The sequence below is a fragment of the Anser anser genome (genome assembly GCF_964211835.1).
Source record: "Anser anser genome assembly, chromosome: 3".
NCBI lineage: Eukaryota > Metazoa > Chordata > Aves > Anseriformes > Anatidae > Anser > Anser anser.
In genome coordinates, this window is record NC_139722.1 from 36,490,428 (window position 1) to 36,504,375 (window position 13,948).

At 43.8% G+C, this 13,948-nt stretch overlaps 1 protein-coding gene across 1 annotated transcript; it reads left to right on the forward strand.

Moving 5' to 3' along the window:
- Positions 1-1,809: 1,809 nt before the first annotated feature.
- LOC310897483 (nuclear receptor subfamily 0 group B member 2-like) lies at positions 1,810-3,383 on the forward strand (the record flags this gene model as incomplete). The annotated part of the gene is given in 3 exon segments (XM_083831133.1): positions 1,810-1,845; positions 2,108-2,580; positions 2,582-3,383. Coding segments are annotated over 3 exon segments (702 nt in total). The 3' UTR covers positions 2,775-3,383.
- Between the last annotated feature and the right edge of the window lie 10,565 nt (positions 3,384-13,948).

Sequence of the window (13,948 nt, forward strand, 5' to 3'; positions counted from 1 at the left end):
ATGTTTGCAGAGAGAATCTGGTGGAAGCACATAATTGTGTGTATCTCACTGTCTGAAAAACAGATTGATAAATGCAAAACAGAAAAAATAACACTGGCATGAGCTGTTCTCAAACTATCATGCTAGAAACAGCTAAAAGACAAAAAAACATGGGGATTTCTGATATCAGAAATTATTGCTACAGGAAGACTGTATATGCTTGAAATCTAGGTGCATGTGTCTTCCAGACTGTTCTGTTGGTAAGGTTTATAAGAGAATAACTGTTGTCTAATTTATGAGCATCAAGATAAATGTATCTGCTGGTCCTCTACATTTGAGAAAATCAGATCACACAGATGCTTCATTTAATTCAGTTTTGAAGTGGGACCGCTACAATTGCCTTCAACTACAACCCAGGAGTAGTTCAAAACTCTCAGTAATTGTTCTCATATAAAAAGCTGAAGATGTGTCTTTAGCAGTCGTACTGTGGCAGTAACCTTTACTCTGTATTTTTTTGGTAAACGATCATAAAGCTATTAAAATGTACCAGGAATTCCTGTTAGAAAGACCCTGTTTGCTTCTGCCTCTTAGAACTAAATGCTATCAAAGGAAATCAACTATGATAAATTGATATATAGAAAAGGTATCCAATGCCGCATGTTACTGGATATCAGGGCTCTGAATATAACTGATGCAGATCTTAGAAGAAAAAAAAAAAAGTAGGAAAGGATCTAATTTAATCTGGGGTAGAATTTTAATAAGGACAATTAATAGGAACTGTGAAATGATGAAGTGAACCATGATGATGAAAGGAGGGTGAACTGTGAAATGATGCTCTTTTCAAATGGAGTCAATTTTTTTTCCCTTTGGAATCAGAGAAGGAATGGGGTTTATCAGAGCTTGCTTTCCTACCTTGATTACTTACACAGCGCAATACAATACTCACAGGCAATTAGCGGAGAGAACTTTTCACAAACAAACTCTGTGTAAGAATGGTTTTAGCAAGCTCATTCCCTGTTTCTAGTACAGCTGCTAGCCAATCTTTAACTCATGCAGAGCCCAAGATTGCATTAACCCTGCAACTAGAGTTCATTGAACTAAACCTCAGCCCGGCTGGAGTTTTGTAGTGAGGACAAGAACGGGACAGCCTGGGGACCTCTGTTGCCATGCCATTTAAACTAAGAGTTAATGAGCTCTTTGATAGGACACCAGCGGCCAACAGAAGAGAGCTACCGAACAGATGGAGAGCTGGACAAGCTCTTGGAGCTGTGGCTTTTCATGTTTGCTTTCCTGGGAGGCACACTAAGAGCCTAGATGGCAGCAATACACAAACATTGCGCTTGGTGGAAAACCTTGGTACCTCCTCCCCATATCAGAGCAGCCAAGAGTGTGCAAAGTAGCAAAAACTTGAGGGACGAATTTCTTCTTATTAAGTCTGAGTTCCTGCCATTTAATGGTCCCTGATGTAGGCTGAATAGTCTGTGCAATGCTAGCGTTCAGCTTGTCCTTTGCTAGAAAAGCTCAGACATGCAAGAGTATGAATTGCCATTTTGCTCTCTTTCTTCATCAGCTTTATTTCCACAGCGTGTATGAAAAATACTTAATTGCTCGGCAAGTCAGGGAGAAGTCTGCACGTTCAGTGTTTGGAGCTATCTTATACAATGACCTACAGCACCTGACATTCTCTGAAGTCCCTCTCAAACCTCCAGGAACATGAAGTAATTCGTATACATGAGATTTACATCCCTGGGGCTTTCATCTGTGAGCTCCTTGACATTGGATCGCATCCTGTAAGCTACAGCATGAAGTACTGAGCCTGCTAAGTGCCCGATGAAAAATAATTGTACGCATCCACAGCATCTTCAGGTAGGTCCTTTTAAGAAAAAAAATAAAAACATCCACTTTGAGTGCATGGAGGGGAAAACCCAGTGCTGCTGCGGGGTTGTGGCAGCCCGCGCGATGCTGCCGGCAGCGTGCAGCCACGCCTGGCTGGGCTGCGGGCAGGAGAGGCCAGGGGCAAACAAGTTCAAGGGAGCTTTACAGACCGGGTCACATTGCTTCTGTGTATAAAAAGAGCACAAAGCCTCGCTGTTGGGCAGAAATGCTTTCCTGGGCTGTGGGAGCGTAGCCCTGTGCCTGCTGTTTGCTGCCACGGGGGGTGCACCTGCAGCCCGTGGCCGGCTCTAAGGTTGGGGAGAGCCCAGCTGAGAAATCTGGGGGGTGTCAGTGCGAGACGAGCCATGCCGAGAGCATCCTGTACCAGATCTGTAAGGAAGAGCATCAAAATGAGGCCAAACGGCACCAGCAGTGTCATGGACCTCCCCACTTCACAGCAAGAAGCCATTGCGCTTGTGTGGATGAAAGAAGAGTTGTCCTGAAAAAGCCAGGAGCCATGTGCAGCACAGCTTCTGGAGTGCTCCTGAAGATGTTAACTTTTGTTAGGAGCTTGCCTTCTTTTTATCATGTGCCGTGGGAGGATCGGTTTGTCCTCATACAGCAGAACTGGGCCCCTCTTTTTGTCCTGGGCCTGGCACAAGAAAGGATGGATTTTGACCTGCGAGAGGTTTTGGGCCCCAGTTTATTGAAAAAAATCCTCCTCAATCACAACAGCTAGCAATGAACCGGGCAGCGCATCCCTGGGAACGTCCTTAGCAGAAGTTCAGAAGATTAAGAATTTATTGTGGAAATTTTGGGACCTGGACATAAGCGCAAGAGAATACGCCTATCTCAGAGGAATTATTCTTTTCCATTCTGTTAAGTTCTCCTGGAAATTACACAGCTGGTTATATGCCTAGGAGGACATTTGGCATTTTCATTTGTGTATAGACAAATGTTTAGTTTTACTCTTTTTTCTATGAATATAGCTAAATGTTCTCAAAATCTACATCCCGCAAGTTAACGATTTTCTTCCTGAAGCAGTTTATTTAGGTTTCTTAGATGTGGGCAGCAGGTCACCCACTGTAAGCTAAAACAGATTTTATTAAGTCGTAAGAAGTTAACTGTGCCATTTCAGGCTGATTTTCAGTTCATAAGTAATACATCAGCCTCATCCCTGGTGCAGGGAAGGAGGGATGGTACCTGGGTGTGTGTCGTGAATGTCACACTTGTGTGATCGAGACCCCCTTTGTAGCAAGAGCACTGGGGAAGATAAACCAACCGACATCATCTGAGCATCATTAATGAGGCAAAAATACATAGTGCTGAGGTCGCAGGGCTTTGGGTTGTTCATTTATTTATCCTTTGGGTATGTCTGCCCGCAAAGCCTGGGACAGCAGTCAGGGAGCAGGCTCAGACCAGCGCTTGCATCCTTTTGCTTCTGGTGCCAAGCTGAGCCTCTTTTAGGAAGGAAGGTTGCCCAGGTCAGCACCACTGAGGCGGTGACTCATTCAAACTGAGCTCCGAGTCTTCTAAAGTAAATGGAAAGTCTTATTGCCTCCAGCCTGCCCTGGCTCGGGTCCCTGACTCTCTCCACAGCCATCCCTGCTGCTGGCTGCACTGTCAGTGGCGTGCTGTACTTGGGGCTACACCAAAAGGATGCTTGAAGGCTTCAGTTGTTCCACGGTATTTCTTGCGGTGAACGGCTTATAGGCCGCTCAAAGGCTGTAGTGGCTTTGTATTTATTTCCAATAGGGTTCAGGTTCTGATGCTTCGTGTGTAATGTCAACCAGATGGTTTGAGCGCCTGTGCTGCAGCAGCAAACCAGTGGAATTCGTTTCAGCGCAAGTTGTTTTCTCAAATTTTCACAATAAAATCAGGCCGCTTTATCCAGTGTGATGAGAAGAGGATAAATCCCTCATCTGCAGAGGCTTACGCAGTTTAATGAGCAGACATTTTTATTATCTCTGTGGATAAAATTTAATTTTCACTTAATGAAGGAGAAAGCAGTGGCAGCAGCAGTGTTACACTCTGGATCCGTGCCTTCTGCCGACTGCTGATTCCCTGGAGGCCCAGCAGTCCTTCATGCTGTCTGCAGAGACAGCCGAGAGCTTCAGGAAGAAGCCCTGGCTCTCAAGTGGGTGACTCTGGGCTGAAGCAGCTGCCTGGGGCTTTTCCACAGCCCAAACTGCCCTTCTCCTACCTGCTTTGCTGCAAACAAATTTGGACAGCTGTTGTTTCACAGTTATTCTTAATGTTTTTTGAACACTTTCCACCAGGCTCAGAAAATGTCTTCTGCATACATGCAGCACATTTTCAGCAGGCCTCTTAGTTTTGGCTTGATATTTGGCCAAATCTTAATATTTTGCAGGCCTCAGTTCCAAGAGGATTTCAGGCAGTCGATAGCAACGACAATGCTAAATCCTTCCTGGATCACGGAGTACCTTGTGTACTCCTGCTCAGTGTGGTTTATTTCCTTCTAGGACCACTGAAACTGGACAGGGCAAAGGGAAAGGACCAGGCATGGAGCAGTCCAGAGCTGGGTTATGAGTTAGAGTTCAACAAGGTGCCCAGAAGTGTGGCTGTAGCAGCACAGCAAGGCCAGTGTTTGGACAAGAAACATGAAAAACAAGCACAGCGGGGCTTTCTCTGTGCCTATGCAATCTCTTGGGGCATAGAGATTGTGCTTACTGTCACAAAAAATCCCTTTGGAGAAAGGGTGGTAGCAGGCAGCATGGGGGGTGGGCCCTCATGCTACAGCACAGTTTCCTCGGGATGATTAGGCAGCAGAAACACTAGGCTGTAAAGATAATCCCAGCCCGCCTTCTCTTTCAAGACAGAGGTAGCAATAACTCAGACCCTTGGAGAGAGTGGCGAGGAACGATCCAGGAAATAAGATATTGCTCTTCCTTAGCTCGGTACCTTCAGAAAGGTCAGCGTGTGCTCAGGTGAAGGGCCCAGCTGCGAGGTCTCCTCTAGGATGCAGGTAAGAGGAAGAGGAAGGAGCAGGTAGTCCTGTCCCACCGGGATCAACGGCACGGCACGAGGTGAAAGTGCTCTTCTTGCTTCTGACAACTGTCTGAAAAGCAACTGCACTGTGAGGAGATGGGAACTGTGAAAAATATTGCTGCTGTGTAACTCCATCGGGGCTGCAAGAGGACTTTTGTTATAAAAGATGCTCCTCAGAGGGTTGCAGGTCAGCTGGGAACACGCTTGACTGAATATTATTACAACAGATCTCAGAACAAGTTTCTCATTACCTGGAAGTTAAAAAAGTGTTTGATTACATATAAAAGAAGTCCAAATGGGAAAATTGAGCAGATTTGAAGGGATATACCAATTGGAATTTCATCCTGAATACACAAAATCCTGACAACTTCCTTTCCATGCAAACTCCAGCACTTGGCACCCTTCTCACAGTCTGCAGCTAGTGGTACTCCTGGGGGACTTTTCCAAACCCTTTATTTCTGGCTAGCCTGCTTGCAGGCTTTGTGGAAGCTTCTTCTCCTCTGGCAGTGATGTCTAGGGAAAAGAGAATTGCTGAAAAAGGGCAGCCAGCTACAGACTGAAAAAAACAACCAGGTTGTTTTTGCCCTACTGCAGGGCAGGAAGGCAGAACCTCCCACACAACTGAACGATCCTGCATGTCCCAGTCTAAGCCATTGAGACCCCATCCCAGGCAGGTGTGGAGTCACTCACTGTATGAGATGCTACATGGCCCTGAGGATAGGACAAAAAAAGAGGTGGGAGGCAGGGGAGGCAGAAGTCAGCACTTGGGGATTCAAGGCTCAAGGCCACGACTCTGTAAGGCAACAGGCACCATCACTTGCTGAATCCTAATTTATTGAGTGTTTAAAGTTAAGCCTGTGCATCAGCATAATGCATAGACTGGGCCAAGGGGGCTCTTCAGTCTGTCTGTGCACTAATTTAAGTTGTTAAGCATACATACTATCTACACAAATGGTAAAAATAGTTAGTACTTGAAATTACTAAATTCAACGACAGCATCAAATGTTATGCCTCTGTATAGAGACAGTATCTCTTCTTACTTGCTGTGTTTTAAAATTGTCATTGTCTGTGATGTAGCCTTGATCCAGCAAAGAAAACAGGTATGACTGAAAGTGATGGATGATATCTAAAGAGAAAGCATGTTCCAGATTTTACTCAGTCAAGAATCAATGGGATACGTAAAAATGGTTCGGGACCAAATGACTAAGTTAAGCAAAAGCATGGCTCAGATATTTCCTCTTTCCCTCACCCCTTTAGAGTATATACAGATGGAGAGCAGAATACAAAGGTACTAGACGAGCTGTTTTATCTGTCTCTGTGTGTACTCTGAGTCCAGCAGTATCAAACACAGCTATGATGGTGCCCTCTGACAAGCAAGCACAGGACACGGTGTGATTTGGTGCTGGAGGTGGGTTGGAAGCACACCAAGGGCCACTGCAGAAAAGTCTTCAGAGACTACAGGGATCTCTGAGCAACACTTCAGACCTTTCCCACTTCAGAAATGGCTGAGGAAAGGGAGTACAAAACCAGGGAATATAATTCTCTCTCCTACTCTTGTGGGTCATGCTACATCTCACAGAGAGCCTTTGTGCTCTTTTTAGGCTGTGTATGAAGGCATCTAGGTAGCATGGAGAACTGCAAGGCCCCAGCTTAGTCTAGAGGCAACAACAGAAGGAAGATTGGGTTGGGTAGATGGAAACCTATGACTTTGGACTGCCAGCCTCCCTGCTACTCCAAACCACCACCTCCACCTTGCTGATGTTGTCTACTCATTTTAGGTTAGAGCTGGAGTATTTCTACCTATCCAGACTAAAGTCTCAGAATAACTTGGTGGATAAATAGTGCTGTAAAGCTTCTCAATCTGTTCCATGTCAAAGTTACCTCGTGTTGCAATTTCAAAGCTGAATTTAGTGTAAGGGAATGCTGTATTCCAATGTTCTTACAATGCTGCTAGATGTTTATTCAAATTATTGAACTACACATATATTCTTTTTCCAAAAAGTACATTTAGAAAGTTCTTGTTCTTTTCTAGAGAGAGTAGCACTATAGAGCCAGACAATAATTATGAAGGGTACAGAACTAAAATGTTTACTCAAGATTAGTTGTTTTACTTTTTGTTTTGGCAGGACGTCATGTCCTAAAATGTCTCCCCTATGTACAAAACTGCAGCAGGAAGCTCAGCAAGCTTTGATGGAGCTTATCTCAATGATGTTCAACAGAAACCTAAGCAGGTTTGCTTGGATACTTCAGCTAATCACCTCTCTTCATGACATTGATGCAGATGCTATTGAAGAGCTCTTCTTCAGGTCCATCCTAGGAGAGGCCACCCTAAATTAATTGCTTCTAGTAACCCTATGTATCAAGCCAGACTGGCTTTGAAAACAGATGACCTCTGTGCTCTACAATACCTAATTTTGAAGGTATGAGAACAATCTGAATGTTAAACACATTTCAAACAAATCATTGATGCATTTTTGTAAGCCATATTTATTTTTTGTATGATGAAGTCATCTTGTAACATTTTAGAACTAAAATCAGAGAAATATAAACATTTCGTGATTCTGTGTGTATTCAAAAATCTTTAGTCTAACTTATCCAAAGACTGTCTTTCCAAGCAAATTCTGCAGTTGTGTTAGGTCCAGCCATATTATTTCCAGTAAGGATTTTTACAACTAGTTAACATATCCTATATGTTTTTGGCTTTCCAGAAGTTTTTGCTTTCAGGAAAAGCAGCAGCAGTAAACTGTATTCAATACATTACCCATCGAAGACGGATAGATACATAAAAGGCTCAGCAATGGTAAAATCAGAATAAAACCTTCCTTTTCCTGGGATGTTATTCCCTGATCTCCCCCTACCCTACTTTTCTGTTTCACTGAAAACGCTAGTCATTGTCTGTCGTTACTTGTTGGAGCTTCCCCTTACTAACTCCTTTCCTGTAAGTTATTTTTCTAAGTAAGTCTTGCACTCAACTGTGGGCATAAAATCCCTCTTACATTATTCACAAAGTCCTTCCCTGACTAAAAAAATGAACCATATGATTCATAAATCTGATGAGCAGACAAAAGCCATTGTTCAGAATTGCTTCCAGGATGGGACTAACAAAGACTGACAGCTACTGTATCATGCCATGAGCTGCAGAACTAATGTAGCCTGGTTTCCTACACATTTAAGACCTTTCCCGTTTAGCCCTCCCGGCACCCTTCTATAATTACCATGGCTTCCCTCCAAACAGATGGCAGATGTTCCTTGGACAGCAGAAACGATGAAACGTGGTTTCCTACAGATGTGTACAATCTGTTCCTCCATCTCTCGTTGCACAGGCTCCACGTCTCCTATCTATCTGGCTGAAGGAGAGGCAGCACGTGTTGGGGTTGGCATCAAGCAGTGTGACTGGTCGTCCATCAGGATAAAAACAACTGTTGAGCTTATAATTCAGCTGCAGAAAGGGAAGCATTTTGTATCTTTCCTCTCCCATTCGTCTTCCAATGGATTTCATGAAACTTAGAGGAATTTGTTTCTCTCTGAGTTTTTCAGTAGAGGGTCAAATAAAGCTTTGTTTGGCAAGAGGGCTCAAGTTCACCAAATGACAGGCAGGTAGACAGACAGGAGGATAAACAGTATGATAGCTTAATCCATGCTTCCTTAGAAAGCTAAAATTGTAAGAAAATCTCACAGGTATATATATCCACAATATCAACAAATATTTGCAGAGATGGATGTTCAAAGGACTAAAAGAAGACCAATCAAAAAGAGAAGAAGATGAAATTAAAAGAAGAGCTTGCTACCTGGCAGTTTTGACTATATACTGCACATTTTTTCCCCACTTTGGTAACTGAAGAATAAATTGTAAAAAAAAAAAATAATGAAAAAAAGCAAACCCCAAACAAGACAAACCAACTAAACCCATGGGTACTAGTGATAACAGAAGTGATAATATCTGGAGTAAACACAACTTGCCATCTTATGTTACAGGCTAACCAAACATTTTGGAAATTAAGGTTTGGGGGCTGATGTTCTGTATGAAACCTTCAGTCTAGAAGTTTTCAGTAGTTTTTGTTATAATGGTTCAGCAGTACTTTCCACAGATCAAGTGGTAGGTGGTAACTGGGTATTCCATGGTTAGTTGCTTATGCTAGCGAATAGAAACATTAGTTCCAGAGATTTGCTTTTTGCCTATTATTTTAAAAATGTTCACCCAAGCAATGTATCTCCAGAAACTGTATTGGTACTTTTGGTATCAACAATATCATGTGGTAGTTGAAGTACCAGAAGAGTGACTCTCTCAAAAACCTCCCAAGTCCTAACAGCTTCTACCTTCTGGCTACCACAAACGGTCCATGTCTATATGTGACTGTGAAGCGCAGGGCAGGGCTGCAGGTGTGGGAAGAATGAGAATGGGAAGAAGATCCCTGCTCTGATCTCAGTAATTCCATTGCTCGTGGGGAGAAAGCAGAGAGGGGAAGAAACAACCTCAGATCAGTGGGAACAGTAAGGAACTTTGGATAGTGGAGAAAAGTATAGAGAACATGTAAAAGGAGAAATAGTCATGGGTAGTTAGAGGCAGGAGCAAAAAAGCAGGATGTGGGACAGAAGAAGCTTATTAATCAAGACAATTTCTGTGTATTGTCCAGCTTACCTTTATAAGCCAAAGGCCTGTTCAAGGACTCACTAACAGCCTGAATCCAGGACAGGGTTCAATATTCAGGAGCCAGTATTTCAGGCTATTGGGAGCATATCGGACAGTCTCTGCTTTAACTTTACTTCTTATCGAAATCAGCTTCAAGGTCTTTGACTTTATCCTCAAGGTATGCCATGGCTTCAATTCAACTTGTGTTGAATAGGAGGACACGGTGCCAACAGCTTCCCATGGCATGGCTCACCTGGAAGGCGACACCGTGCTGGCTGGCTGGTCTCCGTGCATCCAGCTGCCTGAGAGGAACGCCTCGTGCTCCACGGGAGCAGCGCTGGCTTTCAAGATGGTGTGGATGATGATCCACCATGCCACAAAGGCTAGGCCTCAAACACTGTGGGGACTCCCACAAAATCTGATACTTATGGACCTCACCTTGTTCTGCTCTGAATACAAGATTCAGTCCTTCAATAGGTCTTTAACATAAAACACGTCTTCTTTAGTACCTACGCAATTAAAAAACACAACAACTTTGAGCTAAAGCTCCATATACCCAGACATTCCCCTGCTCACAGGCCTGACAACAGAGAGCACGAATGTTAACGATCATTTGACTGACATCCTGTTCAAAGGGGCTGAGATACCTTTGCCTTGCCGAGGACAGAGTATGGACCTGCACATATTCTACTTAATTGCTGCACATGAAGGTGGAAGCTGTGAAGACGTGAAGGCAGGCAGGAGCAGGTGGTTAAGGATCATGAGCAGAGGCTATGAGGAAAAGCAGGAGCTCTCTTGAAGAAGGGAAGGCACAGCACAAGGCTTTGGAAGTCAAGGGAAATAATGCACTGGAATGGAGAACCAGAGACAGAAATGAACAAATGTCAGTGGGAAGATAAAGGGCAATTCCCTCACCATGAATTCCTCAAGAAAAGAGAAAAAGATGATGAGGAGAAAAAGGTTTGCCACCACTTCCTTTACTTTCTGGAATTGATACAAGAAGCAGAAGCACAGGTTATGCGGCCCTGCCATCCACCAGCAGTGTGTGCATCCATCTCCCTCTAGCGCCCAGGAGGTGACAATATTGCCACCACTTGGTGTGTGAGCTGACTGCTAGAGACCTGCCAAATAAAGTACGCAGTCAGCATTGCCTATGACCCAGGTGGAGCTTTCACTCGGAGACACCTCTCCTCTTCCCGTTGGTGACTTTTTCAAAACATTGTATGGTGATATTTTTAACTTGTTAGAAGAAACCCACATTTGCAAAATCAGGAATGAAAAAGTAAATTAAATTTGCTTGTGAAACCTTACTCCAGCCTCCTTCTGAATATTATCATAAGCTCTTTTAATGACATGATTACAGCCTTGTATGGTTCCCCCTCGGGGCTGCCTGCCTTATTTGGGGCAAAGAATGGCCTGTGTTGTGGGAATGAGTTTTGACTGTGCAACGGGGGAGCCTGCCGTCTGCTAAGCCTCAGCTGCTTTTGTTGCAGAACCGACATTGCAGAACCTGGGTTAAAACGGGTCTGCAGTGCCAAGCAGGGGTCTGACAGCGAAATGGGATGAATGACATCTAACAGAGCGGGGGCAACCACATGAGCTCAGGTGGCTTTATTCCAGTGACTTCAGCGTGGTGAGTGTCCCAGCTTAAAGCTGCTACTGACAGTGCTATGTGGAAAGAAAGGTTTTTGTTTCTCACAGGGGCAAATAAAAGACCTAGAGGTGTGATTTACAGGAGTCAGTGAGCTCTTACAGCTGCAAGAGTGGTCAAAACAAACTGGTTTCTTTCAGGTTTACTTATAAAATGCCACATAGTGTTGCAAGCACTGAAAAGTCAGTCCCCACGCAGCCAAAATGCAAGGAAGCTTTCAACGGCTCTCGTCTTACTGCTTTTATTACTCCTTTGTAAAGCAGGTGCAATTGCATATTGCTCCCTTTTGTGACAGGTCTTTAAAGGTATTAATCAATGTCTGTGATGAAGTAGTGAATGCTACACCTGAGCACCTTAGAAAGTCCCACAGAAAGTGAACAATCTGTGGCATACTCCACAGTGCACAGTAAAGCAAAGCAGAGGCCTACATGTTACAGGGAGAGGATGAAAAGAGAAGATACTAAAGAGAACGGTTTAGGAAGTACTGAGAGAGGCAGTGATTCTGTGACAAAAATAACAAGCCATTTATTACAGTGGGATCTACCTTACAAATGAGTCCCTTGCACTCTCTCTGGAGCATGGAAAGAAAGACGAGCGTGATCAGAGGGAGTTGTGCATCACCTGTCTGAGACAGCTGTCTTAGGTTAGGGTGAATCACACTCTGAAGTGCTTTACCTCTGCCTATTGATACGGCTGTGGAGCCTACCTGGCCATCTGGGCTTCACTGCTTAACTTTCAGATGGCAAAAGTGAGATTAATCCCACCTTTATGATAAATGCAGAAGTGATCTGGATTCAGTTTGCATACACAATATTAACTTTAAAGACTTCCGTTGTTAGCATGCTTGGTTCTGCGGTCCTGATCTTCTTTAAATAGTAGATTTTAGATTTATGTTTCCAGCTAAAGGTGTATTTGTAATAAAGAACAGATATCTGATATGGGCTTGGAGACAAAGATAATTCAGTGATTTTCTTCACCTGACCAGACAGGACTAAGGAGACACACTATTCTCTAAGAAAAGTCATTTATTTTAAGTAATGCCAGACTTTGAATCACATGGGATATCTCACTCACTTATCTCTATCCTTATTTCTATCAATATTTTTATTTATTTATTTATTTATTTATTTTTCTGTGGAATGCCGTCAGATCCTCTTTAGCAGGAATGAAAGTACTTCATTCAAAAACTAAAATTTCACGTTTGCTAGAAAGCAGTTATGAGTCATACTCAATCTCAGTCTTAAATATCATTTTATTTGCACCTGAGCCAACTGTGGTAGGGTATGGCTATGTGACAAACGTGGTGCTGTACTTATTAATGTCACACAAGGAAGCATCTGCTGTATATTTCCATCATAGATCTACTGATAAGATAGCCTAACTTGGAGAAAAAACTTGGACATAAGGACATAAGTTTCTATAATAATGGTATAGGGTAAAGAAACCTCTACTCTTGTAATGACAAAAAGGATCTCACTGAAGACAGCGTTACTAGTTCAGAAATCCTCACTCTCTTCCAGTGGGCCAGGACAGGCGAGGGTGAGGCAGTAGTGCAGTTTTGCTTGGGCTTGTTATCAGCTGTTGTCCCAGGTGAGGTTGTGATTTTGAAAGTACAAGTTGTCACCCTTCCTGCTTGCCCCCCTTCCACAAACATACACACACGTTGCCTGGGGCAGTAGCAGAAATGTTGCAAGATGAAGCACGCCTCATCTCAGATAAGATAAGAGCTTCTCCACTAAAGGGAGGCACGGTCACAGCTATCTGCTAGCAGGTAATCTTGGGGAGCCAAGAAAACACAAGGTTTCACGTAGCGTGGGAAAGGTCCCGTTTCAGTCACAGAGGAAATGGTGCGAGCCATGCACGCTCACACAAAGATAGATGTTTACTGGGAGGGCAGATCAGAAATTCAGTGTGGCTGAAACAGCAGCCAGGATAGCAGAAGGGGAATTTCCAAAAGAAAGTTTTTTCTTATGCAGTGAAGGACCTAACAATCTTTTCCCACCAGGATCTTCCTAACAATTAGAAATAATCCGTCACTTGCTGATACTATACAAATATTTGCTTCCAAATATACAAATATCAGTCAACGCGCTGCAACAAAACTTGATGTGGTAGATGGTTGTGGTCACTGCAGTTATGAACAGGGATTGTACTTTTGTGGAGGAGAAATGTAACTTCTGGGAGCGTGATGTGAAGTATGATGACAGACAAGGAAGGGATGCTCTGCCGAGGAGGAACAGTGGCATTATCTCCATTGTACAACGTTGTCTAGGAACGCAGCACAACTGGGAGAGCTCTCAGAGATTTAAGTCATTTTTTACTGGTGTGTCATAGATAATGTTGGTGGATCAGACTGATAGAATATGCCATGGAGCTTCACACCTGCATGCAGAAGTGACCAGAGAGGCGTTGCACCTTGCTCCTGACCATGAAGCTACGATACTCTGGATTAGTGAACATTGCTACTACACTTCTTGGATCTCCAGTCCCTTCATATCCAGCTTGTACAGTCTTCTCTGCTACATGCAGCTTGTACAGTCCCTGCACTCTCCGTTTAAGTATTTTTCACACTCCTCTAAGGCACCAAACATGTGAGCCCTGCACAGCCCTCCGAGGGCACAGCAGTATGGATAGGTGTGGATTCCCTCGCCCACACCCCACGTTAGGCAAAAGCAGGCCGGTTCAGATCTGAAAGTCATGCATTTGCACAGATTTAGCAGCTTGGGCACAGCCCTGGGCCACTCCAGCTACACAGATTCCAGAGGTGGGTGGCATCCAGTTGGCTTGGATAGCAAGTGAGGCAA